Source organism: Hippoglossus hippoglossus, chromosome 23 (genome assembly GCF_009819705.1).
Source record: "Hippoglossus hippoglossus isolate fHipHip1 chromosome 23, fHipHip1.pri, whole genome shotgun sequence".
NCBI classification, from domain to species: Eukaryota; Metazoa; Chordata; class Actinopteri; order Pleuronectiformes; family Pleuronectidae; genus Hippoglossus; species Hippoglossus hippoglossus.
The window spans coordinates 9,712,660-9,726,436 of NC_047173.1; the positions used below are offsets into that span (position 1 = coordinate 9,712,660).

Below are 13,777 nucleotides of genomic sequence, written 5' to 3' on the forward strand. Positions count from 1 at the left end.
CACAGAAATTGCTTCTTTGGACATTTACATTTTCACTTATTTGTTTTTGGGAGATTTCTACTTTGCCTTCCTCGCATTATTTCCTGCGCTGCGACACGTCATCGCCTCAGACGCCTCAAAGGAGAATGAAGATTGATGTCCGTGACGTCAAAGAGAGACATTGTTCCTGTGAATATTAACACGCTGGTAAAGTGTGAACTCAGAAACAGGTTTAAACCACATGCTTGTATGAACTAAAAGTCCTGTTTGATCTGTGGTTTAATGAGTGAAGATGCCGACATGAGGTGAGAATAATCTTTTTTTCTTAACTTCTATTTCCAGCAGGATGTGTGGTGTTTAAATGAAATCTGCATGTATGACACAGGAAGGCTCTGAAAAAAGACAAAAAAACTGTTGATCCTACATTTCCTGGGAAATGTAGGATCTAGTGTTGGGGGCCCGGTCACACGAACACCAAAGTTGACCAAAGTTGAACTGTGTGCAATGCCCTGCTGCGGATTTGCTCCCTCACAAGAAGCAAAGGTGTGACCGTGCTCCAGAGGTCAGGACATGTTTTTGTCTGCTCATTCAATTTCAACTTTTTTATATCTGTCTCTCCAGCATCACTCAAATTAATGGCGTCAGGAGAGTGTCTGCGGAATTATGTCCGAACACAGTTTTTACTTAGGGGGCTGGCTGGAGAAACTCCGAGAGAAGGTCAGGTGAACATTCAGCCTGATTACTGCTGTAGGAGGAGCTAATTCAGATTCCTTTCATATAGGTGTGACACAAAATATCAATACTGCAAAATATTGTTGTCCTGACTCAAAAACATGTTCTGCTTTTTGACAATTTCATCTTTTACCAGTTTAGGGTTACTTTACATTAAAATGTGTGGAGAAACTCTTATATTACATCTCATTCCATGTTAAACTGTAAAATTGAGTATAAAGTACCATGGAATAGAGGAATACTATAGGTAAGTACATTGAAGCTAAACTAAGTGTACTACATCCACTCATTAGACACTCTGCCTAATTATCTCTGATGATTATCACATAAATATAATTTAAATTCCACAGGATCTGTAATCAACACTTCCCCCCCTCTTGCATTTACCCACATGCGCCACGAGATGGCGCCATTGCACCGCGTCTGTCGCACCTCTCCGCAGCTGCAGAGCCACAAACATGTGGACATGTTGCGCGCGCTGTGACACAGGAGAACACACGGCACAGGTTCGATCGCCTGGCTCCTCGCTCCGCTTATCAAAAGTGTTATTGGGCAGCAGATGCGATGCGCTTCATTTGTTTAACCTCGCTCTGCGCTTTTTTTTACAACAGGAATCAATGCGCACAGTAAAAATGGATTGAAGTTGAAACAATTAAAGTGCGCGCGTGTGTGCGTGTGTGATTCTGATGACTTCTTAATGCGTTCAAACAACCGCAGCCCCTCCACTGTGGAGCCCATCGACCCCATTGATTGGTAATAAACTTGATTGAATGAGCGCGCGCACTCGCAATTAGCGGATGATTTGGTGACGGTGGCGCGAGGACACGCGTGTTTCCCGCGGAGTCGCGCGCTGTCCCTTTCAGCACCGGAGAGGAGAGGAGCGCGCGCGTCCGTGCCGCGCGGACTTCGGAGGGGCTTTATGCGCAAAGACGCGCGGAGGGGACGCGCGGAGAGAGTGTGGAGGAAGAAAGAAAAAGAAAATCAGGTGGGGTCTCGCAACGTTATTGATCAGGAGTGACGTGATGAATTCCTCTGCTCTCTCTCTCTCTCTCTCTCTCTCTCTCTCTCTCTCTCTCTCTCTCTCTCTCTCTCTCTCCCCCCCCCCCCTCTCTCTCTCCCTCTCTCTGTATCACACACTCATTCTTGGGTATCGACTTCACTACGCGCAGTCTCCCGCTACTGCCTCCTTAAACATTTTTTATTTTTGCGTCTTTACGGGTAAAATCTGATCCGAACATTATCCTCCAATCATTTTTATCCCTCAGCCTCCTGCTCGCGGAAGGTCTAATATTCCTCTCATCGTTTTTCTTTCCTCGCTGCTGTTGTTGTGGAGGGGAGGATTAAAACTGTCTCACTCCAGGACAAGAGGACTGGTTTTATTGTTTGGCTTTTTTTGGGAAGCGGGGAGGAAAACTGCTGAGCTCCGCAAGGAAGTTGCCTGAGGCGGACAGGGAGCCCGGGGAGCCCGAGGAGCCCGCGGTAGGAGGAGGAGGAGGAGGAGGAGGCGGCGGTTGGAGACGGAGCTTCTCAACCCTCCGCTCGCTGTGGGGTGAATTTCCCGAGGTATCACACAAGGCTTTCCTTTCATTCAGTCTGAGCCAATGCTGCTGCTCACATTCCTCCACTGATGGATTATTGTCTCAGGCTTTTCTTGATCATAACTCCTGACTCTTACTTGACATGGATGCTGTGCAGTGGAGGGTGTGGGTGAGTACATGTCTCAGCATCACATTGAGGTTGGGGGGGAGCATGAGGACACAATCACTGTTGATGGCACCGTTTTAATTGGGGTGCAATGAGAGAACCAGCACTGCTGCACATGCAGGGAGAAGCTGCATAATGAGCACATAGCCTCACACTCTGATCCGGTTCCTCAACCTGTGGGGCTGCATTTTTCACTCCAGCCATGGTGTCTCTTTCAGGCTGTGGGTTTTTATGCGACTCTTTCTAAATCCCAAAAGGTTGGAAATGAGGCAGAAATGGGGCCAAAGTGTTTCTGCTTGGAGAGAGAGAGAGAGAGAGAGAGCGTTTGTAGACGGGGAAGGTTTTTGCAGATGAGTCCAAAAGAACAGAAAATGCATCTTATTAAGTGATGATTGAAGATTATAGTATTATTATTACTAGTGAACGTCATCAATATTAATGGTATGTCTCGTTTGCTTTATGTTCATCCACCTACGCATGTCACCCAACATGATGCACTGATTGGAGGATGAGAGAGTGTGTGTGTGTGTGTGTGTGTGTGTGTGTGTGTGTGTGTGTGTGTGTGTGTGTGTGTGTGCGTGTGTGTGTTGAGCCACGATCATGCTAAAATCATAGGGGGAAAAAATGCTGCTGGAAAACGTGCGAGAAGGTTGAAAATCCAAGCAAGAGGCAAGGAACAGGTGATGACAGAGGGGGCCGACTGCAATTGTTGAGAGACTCAGAGGAACACACCTCCTTCAGAGAGAGAGAGAGAAGGAGGGAGGGAGGGAGAGAAGGAGGACAGGGCTATCACTTTCTGAAAAGAGCAGCAGCACACTCCCCGGAGAGAGGAGGAGGAGGAGGAGGAGGAGGGTGATGGTGACAGAGGAGGAGAGGAAGGCCAGGTGTGCGGCAGGGAGGAGAGAAGTGGAGAGAGACGAGGTGACGAGGTAAAAAAGAACCAGTGTAAGAACCGGGAGCGGGAAAAACTCTCACCCAGGCAGGCAGGCGGCCGTGGGTGTAAATTAAAAAAGAGCGATGAGGCAGCCGCTGCAGCCTCCTGGGGTCCAACCCTCCTCATCCTCGAGCCACGAAGCAGCAGAGGAAACCTCCTCCTCTTCCTCCTCCTCCTCCTTCTTCTTCTTCAGGATGTCACACAGGAGCAGAAATTGAACCTTTGCAAAGCGTCATAAAGTAGATGGACACCCTCGGGAGCGTCTGGCTTCCATTAGGATTGAAAGTGGTTATTAAAAAAGCAAATCAGGTTTATTTCTGATTTGTGAACAAGATGTCAGTAGTTTTCACATCCTCGGAAATGTGATAATTCAGAAACCAGCGTGAGTGTAAACCAGAAGTAAAACTTTTACCGGCCTCGGGGCCTCGCTCGGGTCCCGAGACGTTCTCACGTTAGCCCTGATGTGAGCTGTTTTTTGCGTCCCCTCTCGAGGCGTTTGCGTGCAGCTACATCTTGAAACGGCTCCCCCCATGATTCAAGATCACCGCCGGGTCCGGGTGGTTCGCTCTGTTTTTGGGAAAATCCAATTTCAGCCAAATATCATGAGCCGAGAAGATGAAATAATTAGCGAAACCAGGGGAGCTGAGTCTGCGAGCTATATTGGACCCAATTAGTCTATCAGGTATTAAGAAGCAGATATTAATTCAATAGCGGCCTGTAGTGAGGCTTAATCACAAGGACCCGGATCCTCGGCTGAACCCCGCGCCCGAGCCAAGTGGAGCCTGAATCCAGGGACAGGGAGAAAGTGTTGAATAAACAATATTGTAGAATACGTGGTGTTAGCGGATGAATCCGAGTTGGCTAACCTATATAAAGAAGGTTTTTTAATCATAGCGGGGGCTTGGCTGTGAATGAGTAGCTTTGACCTAATTCCATTTAGAGAGAGAGAGAAACTGATGAATTAATTGGGACGGGATCGAATTATAAATGGATTCGTCGAGAGATTCGCGGCTCACGCTGTGAGAAGATCTGAGCCTCGAGAACCTGTTAGTGTGCAGAATTAGACGAACCTGCTGAATATTTGGAAAGTTTTAAGTTCTTTTTTTAAAGTAAAGCTTTGCTTTCAGAAGTGGGATTCACTCCTATGGCAACCTCCATGATTTCTGATGTGCCGCGAAACTCCTCCCTTCAAAAAATGTCTGTATTTTCTGCCTCCGTGTACGATTTTGGATTCCACGTGCATATTCCGCAAATCACCCCAAAGAAGAAATTGCCTTTCTCCCATTACTGCAGTGGCGTTATGTATCTGTCCCGTTAAAGAAATGAATTTATATGCGTTGAACACAAGGGGGCGAAGTCCGTATATGAAACTTAACGACGAACACGAAACAAAATGAGCAGAAACGATGCCTTAAGATCTCAGAAAGCAGCAGGGCCGGATTAAAAAAACGAAATGACCCCCGGGTAAAAATGAGGTGGGGGCCTGTTGGCACAACACGGGGCCCCCAGATCATGTAATAATGCAGCTGCTACCTTAAGGGCCCCTATCAGTTTTATTGATCCATACAATATTAAAAAACACATTTATGAGGAAGAAGAACATGGAGTCGTTAAGCGCCATACAAACACATAACACGCATTAACGTCCAAAAATGGTAACTAAATTGGGTTTAATTTGTATATTCTCTGAAAGGAATAGTTTTAAATAACATAACAACTGAACATTTTACTTGGAAAATGAGCTAAAAGGCGAATTGACCAAACTGAGCCACCATAGCAGCTGAGCTCCAAACAGTATTGAGTTAATGGCATTAATGAGAAGAACAGTTGCAGAGTGCAGCCTGAACAATGTCATGAAATAACCAGCAGCCTTCAACAGCACTGAAGCAGAATTTAATATCCGCTGCAATTCTTCCATTCACATTTCATTACTATGAGCTCTACGTCTTTATACGAGCGACATAATGACGCAGTCTTTGCTAACGACGCATCTCGGAGAAAAACATCAAGAGGGGAAATCAACAATTAACCCTCTTTTGTGTCCTTGTTTTTCTGGGTCCAAATTTGCTTTCCTGACTCTAATAAGTCTCCGGGATAAAAAAAAAAGACTACAAAATACAAAATAAAAACAGAGATCAGGGTGGCAAATGAGAAAATAAATCCCCAGGGCTGCAGCTAATGAAAGCATATTAGCACTTGTATCATGCAGGAACCAGTTAGTTTGTCACAACCAATTTCCACAACCTGGCCTGAACCGACTTCCAGCACTTTTTCTTTTTTTTTGAGGAGGTGGCTGCTTTTTAATGTGCAGCTCAGTCGGGCAGAGCGTGACATTGTTACCCCCGGGCGTGGAGGTGCGATCTCCACGCAGCGGGCACGAGCACATTTAATGTCGTCTTTACCGCTAATGCAAAGAAACAATATTCATCGTTAAACCTGTAGCTGTTGTGATTTCAGGCGTCGTGGAGCAGAGAGTTTCAGCTGCAGGGGGAAACCAGCAGGTGTTTGAGTGATGTGACGGCCGCTGTCTTTTCACCGTTTCCCCCTCGTGCCGTCTCACTCAGTTTCTCCCTCTGTCTCACCTCCTTCTCTCCTCTCTCTCTCTCCTTCTTCCCTCTGTTCCCTTCTCTCGCTCCTCTGCACCTTGCAGCCCGAGGAGCTTGCCGTGGCTCTCGGCTGTCATCCTAACAGCTGTTCCGCTCATTGATAGGCCAAGAGATGAGCGTGTGTCGAGGGCGTTTCGCAAACTGACAGACGTTTGAGGTTTCAATTATGGAATGACGGCCGCGTTTTTTGACAGGTGTCCCGGGAAGACTGGGCCCGTGTGTGAGTGTGTTTGTGGCTTGTTTTTCTTTTGGCATGCTTGACTGCACTTCCGTCTTGCCCAAGGGTGGTTTACACATGTTTGTCAGGTGGACTGCACATCACACTGGTACTCAGACGTCGTCTCTGTCTCTCCTCAACAGGCTCCACTGAAGATGTGACTCGTGGATCACAGACTCAACTCCGTCAGTCGATCTCCAACATCCGCACCACGTTTCCACTCAACCAACTCAACATTTTTTGTAATCTTGCTGTCTCTTCTGGATTATGATTCGCTCATGGGGCTCAGCTAGCTCCACGCCTGGGGTCCATTACCCCTTCCTTTAGGAAGGTTCAACTCTGAAAACCTATCCTCTGATTTTGGAATATCTATCTTGCAACCAACTCTGAGATCACCTTTCTGCGCTTGAATGTCTTATTCGCCGACCATGGAGCCGCAGTTGACTTCCCGCCCGCAGCCCCCCTCTGTCTTCTTCCTGTTCGTGGCTACTTCCTGCGCCTGGCTCCTTCCCGGCGCCTTGCCTCAGCGAATCCCCACAGACCCGCAGGGGGCACCCGAGTACGCCCACTCCATCCGGCTGGACGGGGACATCATCCTAGGGGGATTATTTCCAATCCACTCCAGGGGGGACCGCGGCACGCCCTGCGGCGAGCTGAAAAAGGAGAAGGGCATCCACCGCTTGGAGGCCATGATGTTCGCCATCGACCTGATCAACAAGGACCCCGAGCTGCTGCCCAATATCACGCTGGGGGCCCGGATCTTAGACACATGCTCCAGGGACACGTACGCTCTGGAGCAGTCCCTGACATTCGTGCAGGCCTTGATCGAGAGGGACGGCTCCGATGTCCGCTGCGCTAACGGAGACCCTCCCATCTTCACCAAGCCGGATAAAATCGTAGGGGTGATTGGAGCTGCGGCCAGCTCGGTGTCCATCATGGTGGCCAACATCCTGCGCCTGTTTAAGGTAAGATCTGACTACTAAATCAGTCTTGTTTCCCCATCTCTCCTCCTCTCCTCTCCTCTCCTCTCCTCTCCTCTCCTCTCCTCTCCTCTCCTGGTGACACTTCCTGAAGGATGGGCTCGGCAGGCACATTTGGAGCCTTCCCCCTCCCTTATCATCACTGGGGGAGATAAAGTTCAATGATGACAACCAATTAAAATGTATTCAGCCCCGCTCGGGCAGCGATGCCACCTCCACCCTGTCCCGATCAGAAAGGAGAGACCCTTTGTTTTAGCTGGTGTATTTGTCTTCAGAGGCGTAAAGTGTGATTTTTATCTCTTGTGTTCAAATGTGTTTGTGTGTGAGAAGAGACGTGTCAAGATGTGTCAAGTGATGCTCATAAGGAGGCGCTTTGTGTGTATGTGTGTGCGCGTGCGTGCATGTGTGCGTGTGTGCGTGTGAGTGCGCTCCCTAGCTTAGATCATTCCTGGCTTGTGGTTGAGCCAAATAAAAATGGCTGCCAAACATGGGTATCAATTACTGCTGAAATCTGTCAACAGCCACTTCATTCACTTCAGCATAGGTTTGTGTGTGTGTGTGTGTGTGTGTGTGTGTGTGTGTGTGTGTGTGTGTGTTTGTGGCCTGATAGAACATCTCCTTGTGTTAGTGTGTTTTCTAGAACGTGTGTGGCCCTAATTGTGCGTCCCCATGAGTGCTCACTGCACCAGTGTGTCATGTTGTTTTGTGCTGTCTGTGTGTGTGGTGTGTACCTGCAGAAGCCTTTACATGTGTGACAGAGGATACTTCTCCGTGTGTGCGTGTGTGTGTGTGTGTTTGCTGCCATTGGTTATCATTAGCTGAACAGAGCTGATGTATAACTGTATGATTATGAAGTATGAGTCCAGTGGTGATGCCCATGGTATTACACATCCAGTGTGTGTGTGTGTGTGTGTGTGTGTGTGTGTGTGTGTGTGTGTGTGTGTGTGTGTGTGTGTGTGTGTGTGTGTGTGTGTGTGTGTGTGTGTGTGTGTGTGTGTGTGTGTGTGTGTGTGTGTGTGTCCCTTTTCCTGGATTGTGTGTATGCTTGCCTTCTTTCAGAAATCCATACAGCATGTGTGTATGAGACTTTACGGGATTATGAGCATGTGTGTGTGTGTGTGTGTGTGTGTGTGTGTGTGTGTGTATATGAACGCACTTGTTAACAACCGGCTTGCGCGTTGAATGGAAGATTTGCATATTAAACAACAACAACAATAATAACTAAACATGATTTATGCCAGGATCTGTCACATCGACAGCACTTGAACCGAGTCCTTCTCTGGTTCCGCACTGCCTCGTTCTCATTTGCCTAATACGATTTAGTGCATTGTGTGTGTGTGTGTGTGTGTGTGTGTGTGTGTGTATGTGTGTGTGTGTGTGTGTGTGTTGTATGTCACTGTGGGAGTGAGTCCATCGATATACAACAATATGTTTTGGTAAATATGCCAGAGATTGTGTGTGGGTGAGTCTTAAGTATTTAGTGAAGATATTGGTGTGTGTGTGCTTGTGTGTGTGTGTGTGTGTGTGTGTAAGTGTGAGATGATATCAACCAGAGGCCTGTGGCAGTGGTGTTATATGACACAAGACTGTATCTCTCTCTGCAGGGTTTAACATGAATAATGCACCAAGCATCAGAGTCTGAAAATAGTATGGAAAACACACACACACACACACACACACACACACACACACACACACAGACACACGTGCTGCAGTAAACATATGTCTTTTAAATGGGCTAATCTGACAGTGCCAGTCACAGCTACTCGCCCACTCAACACAAGGGGATCAGAAAGCAAATACAGCAGAGAGATAGTGTTTGTGAATGTGTGTGTGTGTGTGTGTGTTTCTTCTAATCTAGCAGCAGACAAAAGAGATTCCAACAACAGATTGTGTAAAACATTCCACGTCCAAATCCTCAAGAAAAACAGCCGCTGTTTTCTTCTTCTTCTTCTTCTTCCCCCTCCTCGTCCTCCTCGTCCTGCACCACGCTGAGCCGCAGAGGGAGACGCACGCTCGACAAACGCAACTCGTGTCGAACAAAAGTTGTTGGTGTTCCTTTTGTTTGGCTCCTCGTTTTGAAGATTATCTTTAAACCGTTTTTACCGCTTTGTGGAACGACACGGAGCGGAGAGAGGGGACGACACCAGATAAAACAAGATGGAACCTTGTTAATCCTCGTGGGGGGAAACTGGGCCGTCGTGGCAGCAGCGGTGTATTTCAGAAGAACAGAGAAAAATGAGGGTAATTTAAATCCCCTTAGGTGATGATTTCCCTTTCTCACAGGTCTTATTTGTATAGCTTCAACCGACCATCTCCATCGTACACATTCCCTTACCGCGCTGATACACTTGTGATGCACCACCAGGATGTCCTCGTGGGAATGGACGGGCCAAACGTACACAATGTCAAACAAAGAGGCAACGGCTGCATCCAAGTCTCTGAAGGACCAGAAATGAAGAATGGCCGCTTCTTCTTCTTCGAGGTTCATCACCACTTCAACATTCAAATGTAGTTCTGCAATAGATTGAATTATCATTAAAGACAGGGTTGGTAATCTTGGAAAAGCAAGAGCAGGCTGCACTTTTAAAGAAATTCAACCAATACGTCCCACCCCCTCCCATCGACCAAAGCCAAGCCCCCAAAAACACATGAACGTTGGAAGCCAACTTTTCCCTGGCTTCATTGCATCTGAATGAAATGATTGGTTACGCTTAGACACCGGCTCTGGGGGGGGGGGGTTGCCTTGTTTATTTAAAGCCATTATAATCACCTACAATGACGAGGCTCATGTTGTGTTTGACTGCACACACACCTCTCCTTTAAATAGTCATCATTTACAGCTGTTTCAGGGTGTGTGTGTGTGGGAAAAGCAGGTGTTATTTGTTTGCATCTCAGTTCTGTTTTCAGTGTGCGTTGGATCAGTTGTCGTGATGAAGACAACTTAGTTTTCTTCTCATCTTTTCTCCTGCATGTTGTCTTTATTTTCTAACCCTCTGTAACAACTGCTCCTCAGAACCCAACCGCTTCATCCCTGGGTATTGATCGTGTTTGTGCATGGTTGGTAATTACAGCGGCATTATGGATCGCTGAGCCCCCGAGACTTCAGGTCACCTCTAAAAATACCTTGAGGCGAACCTCGGCTCCGGCTCTCGGAGTGTTGCCCGGTGTCTGCAGTGGAAGAGCTAATTACACCTGCTGTATAAACAACAAAAACTAAAGCGGAACACTATTAGTTATGGCTACAATGACTAATTGCGCTTCTTGTAAAAGACGGAGGAGGTGATAGCTGCATTCACATCAATTCTATCACTAATGGATTTTCTGTGTGTGTGTGTGTGTGTGTGTGTGTGCGCTCTGTTACCAGGAAGTCCTCACTATCTTTACAATGAATTGAAAGGCGCCTTTCACTCTGTGACACCCACACGCTGCGTGTCGGAAGCTGAAAACGAAATTCAATTCATAAATTGATAAGTGGTGGCTGTCCCCCGGTGAGAGCAAATGGAATGACTTTGCCGCAGGGAATTTAGGAAACACTGCTCTTATGTGCACACACACACACACACACACACACACACACACACACACACACACTGAAGTCTCAACCCTTCATTCAATCGGAGTCAGTTCCACTTCATTCTGCTTGAGGCTTTTAAACTCATGCAAACACACACACACACACACACACACACACACACACACACACACACACACACACACACACACACACACACAGAGTCTCTTGTTTCCTTTGAGGAGACAATTGCATTATCTGTGTCTCTGCTGGTGGTTTTGTATAAAGTTGTGCATTTCAAGACCGGGGTCAGAAGCAGAAGCTTTTTCCCACGCTCCTCCCGTACTCCCTCGCATGCATCCAGCTGTGTTAGTGCATGTGTGTGTGTGTGTCTGCGACTTCTCCACGGTTTTCATCTCAGGAAAGTATGTCTTACATGCACATACGTGTGTAGCCGTATGTGCATGAGGAATAGCGTTCCAGCTGCCTCTATAATTCAGCCGCAGCCTCCTGTCGTCTCAGAATTAACTGCTGCTCTGTGTGATGTGCAGGCTGATATATTCATCTGCTGGGTGTGATTGCTTTTCCTGAGCACCGCTCTCTCCGCATTGTTTGACGCCGAATTCCGCAGCGTACAAACATGTGACACGAATCTCCCCGCTGCCAGGAGGCTCTGCCGAACAGTGGGAACAGTCCAAAGATGAAAACTTCATTCAGACACAGCAAACTCATGCAAATGAATTCACGTGCAAGCGTCTGCTCAGACCCTCGGAACGTGCAGCAGGCCGGAGCTGTTTCGTGCACTAAAAAAGTCGTACGAGAACAAGCTGCTTTTTCAGCCGCAGCGTCGTCCTCGCAAATTACAAATCTTCGTCTTCGCAAAGATGACAACAGCTGCATTAAAACGCAATTAGCAGGAAACGCAGAGATTTTATTCAGAAGGTCCAATTCCGACGGATTTGCTATTAATGCTCAAGGTCAGGCGCCTTTTGGTCGGCGGCCTTGTCTCAATCACGCAGACTGTGTGATGAAATAATGACGGGAACGATAGCGGAGAGAAAAGAGTGAAGGGGACTTTACAAGAGGGAGGGTGTGGGGGATGGGGGGGCAGATAGGCTGAAAAGAAAGTTCTTAATGAGATACAGGTAGACACGAAGAAAGGGAAAAGTCAGATGGGTGAGAGAGAGAGAGAGAGAGAGAGAGAGAGAGAGAGAGAGAGAGAGAGAGAGAGAGAGAGAGAGAGAAGACGGTGAGAAGACGGTGGCTTCCTCTAGAGTGTAATGATGTGGTGTTGATTTCTTTCATGGAGGCATTATGCATTAAGAGGGGGATGATAATGAAGCCAGAGAGCAGGCTGAACAGCGAGCAGGAAAACTCATTAGGACGTGTGTGTGAGCCGGTGTGTGTGTGTGTGTGTGTGTGTGTGTGTGTGTGTGTGTGTGTGTGTGTTTGTGTATGCGACAGACAAATATCTTCAGACGGGCAGCATGCGATCAGCCAACCTCTGCTAACGAAGGCAGACTTAATGAGCAAATGGTTAATGAAGGGAGACTTAATTGTCCTTCTGAAATTATTTATTACTTTCATTTGTTAAGCGTCGCCTCGATGTGATTCGTTTACATCGCACGGTACAGTGTGTAATGTGTGAACACAGACCTAATTGGATTTGTTAAAAGGCTGAATGGAGCCAATCATTTGATCTGGCTTTGACAAAGACAAGGTATAAATATATGTGTGTCAATGTGAATCTTGTCCTGTTTGTAAAGAAGAAACTCTTCCCTACACAAGTCAAGTGGGTTTTACTGGATAGTCCGAAATCTAAAATCATCATTTGTCTTCAAAGGACTTTACAATCTGAAAAATGTATGATGCTCTCTTTCTGCAGAACTTTGATAAGAAGGAAAACTCCACAAAAAGCCCCGAAAGAGAGAAATGTAACATGTTCTGGATTTATGACCTATACTGCAGCCAGCCACCAGGTGGAGATCAAGATGATTTCGCTTCACTTTCGGGGGAACTGTTATGTTTTATAAAACCAAAACATGTATAATTTACCGGTTCCCACCTGGATTCCTAGAGACAATAACGGAATGTGAAAACATATGTTTACGCGACCTGCGGTAATTGATGAGATCGCGAGGCAATTTCAAGTTTAATCAAGATCTCTGATGAAGTCATTAGAAATGTGTTTAATGAAAGTGCTGACTGTGTTAATGTGTGTATTTATCTGTGTCCACTTGCCCATAAATGAATGTGTGTGTGTGTGTGTGTGTGTGTGTGTGTGTGTGTGTGTGTGTGTGTGTGTGTGTGTGTGTGTGTGTGTGTGTGTGTGTGTGTGTGTGTGTGTGTGTGTGTGTGTGTGTGTGTGTGTGTGTGTGTGTGTGTGTGTGTGTGTGTGTGTGAGTGAGAGAGAGCTTTTCCTGAAGGGTATAAATTGAATGTGTGTGTTTGTGTGTGAAAGAGAGAGAGCGATGAAAAGAGTGAAAGAGATAGAGTCTGTCTGTGAGTATTATCTGCATGTGTGTGTTTATAGAGAGGGCCGGTGTATAGAACGCATTAAAATGGAATAAGATTCTATCCGTGCTCTCCCTTTCATCAGGTCTGCGGCTGAATAGAAGCTCAGATAAAGGATAAGTGAAGCTATTATGCACACACACACACACACACACACACACACACACACACACACACACACACACACACACACACATTTAACACATACTTACGGACAGTTTTTACTCGTGATAGCAGGAAACACAGTGCACACATGAAACAGACCTTTCTTAAGCTGCTCTCACACACAATGAACTCCCGACATTATGCAGACATTTTTCCAGAGGGGCCGTCTGTGAGAAGCAAATGTCCGAGTCAGTTGCTATGTACGTCATGTCCTGCCTCCTGCATGTTCTCCCCAGACGCCCCCCCCCCCCCCCCCCCCCCCCCCCCCAGCCTGAATGTTCTGGACATTTCCCTCTTCTGATCCGGACAATCTCCTGCTGCGTTCTTCACATGTCAAAGACAAACTCCCGAGAATGTCCCAGTGCTTCCGGACGGATCAAATAACTTTTCCATTGGGCATTTCGGCTTGTTGCTCACTGGTGTATCTAATAA

General features: G+C 46.9%; 1 protein-coding gene across 5 annotated transcripts in view; it reads left to right on the forward strand.

The window, feature by feature from the left end:
• Positions 1-1,590: 1,590 nt before the first annotated feature.
• The window catches only part of grm8a (glutamate receptor, metabotropic 8a), a 217,486-nt gene continuing 205,299 nt past the window's right edge, over positions 1,591-13,777 (forward strand). For 2 of the 5 annotated variants that reach the window (XM_034578404.1, XM_034578408.1), the window contains exons 1-2: positions 1,779-2,418; positions 6,316-7,137. In XM_034578404.1, the coding sequence (XP_034434295.1) occupies positions 6,583-7,137 (555 nt within the window). In that variant the 5' untranslated portion in view covers positions 1,779-2,418; positions 6,316-6,582. Of the gene's footprint in view, positions 1,697-1,778; positions 2,419-6,315; positions 7,138-13,777 lie in introns of those variants that run through there. The other 3 variants (XM_034578406.1, XM_034578405.1, XM_034578407.1) reach the window with 3 other exon arrangements.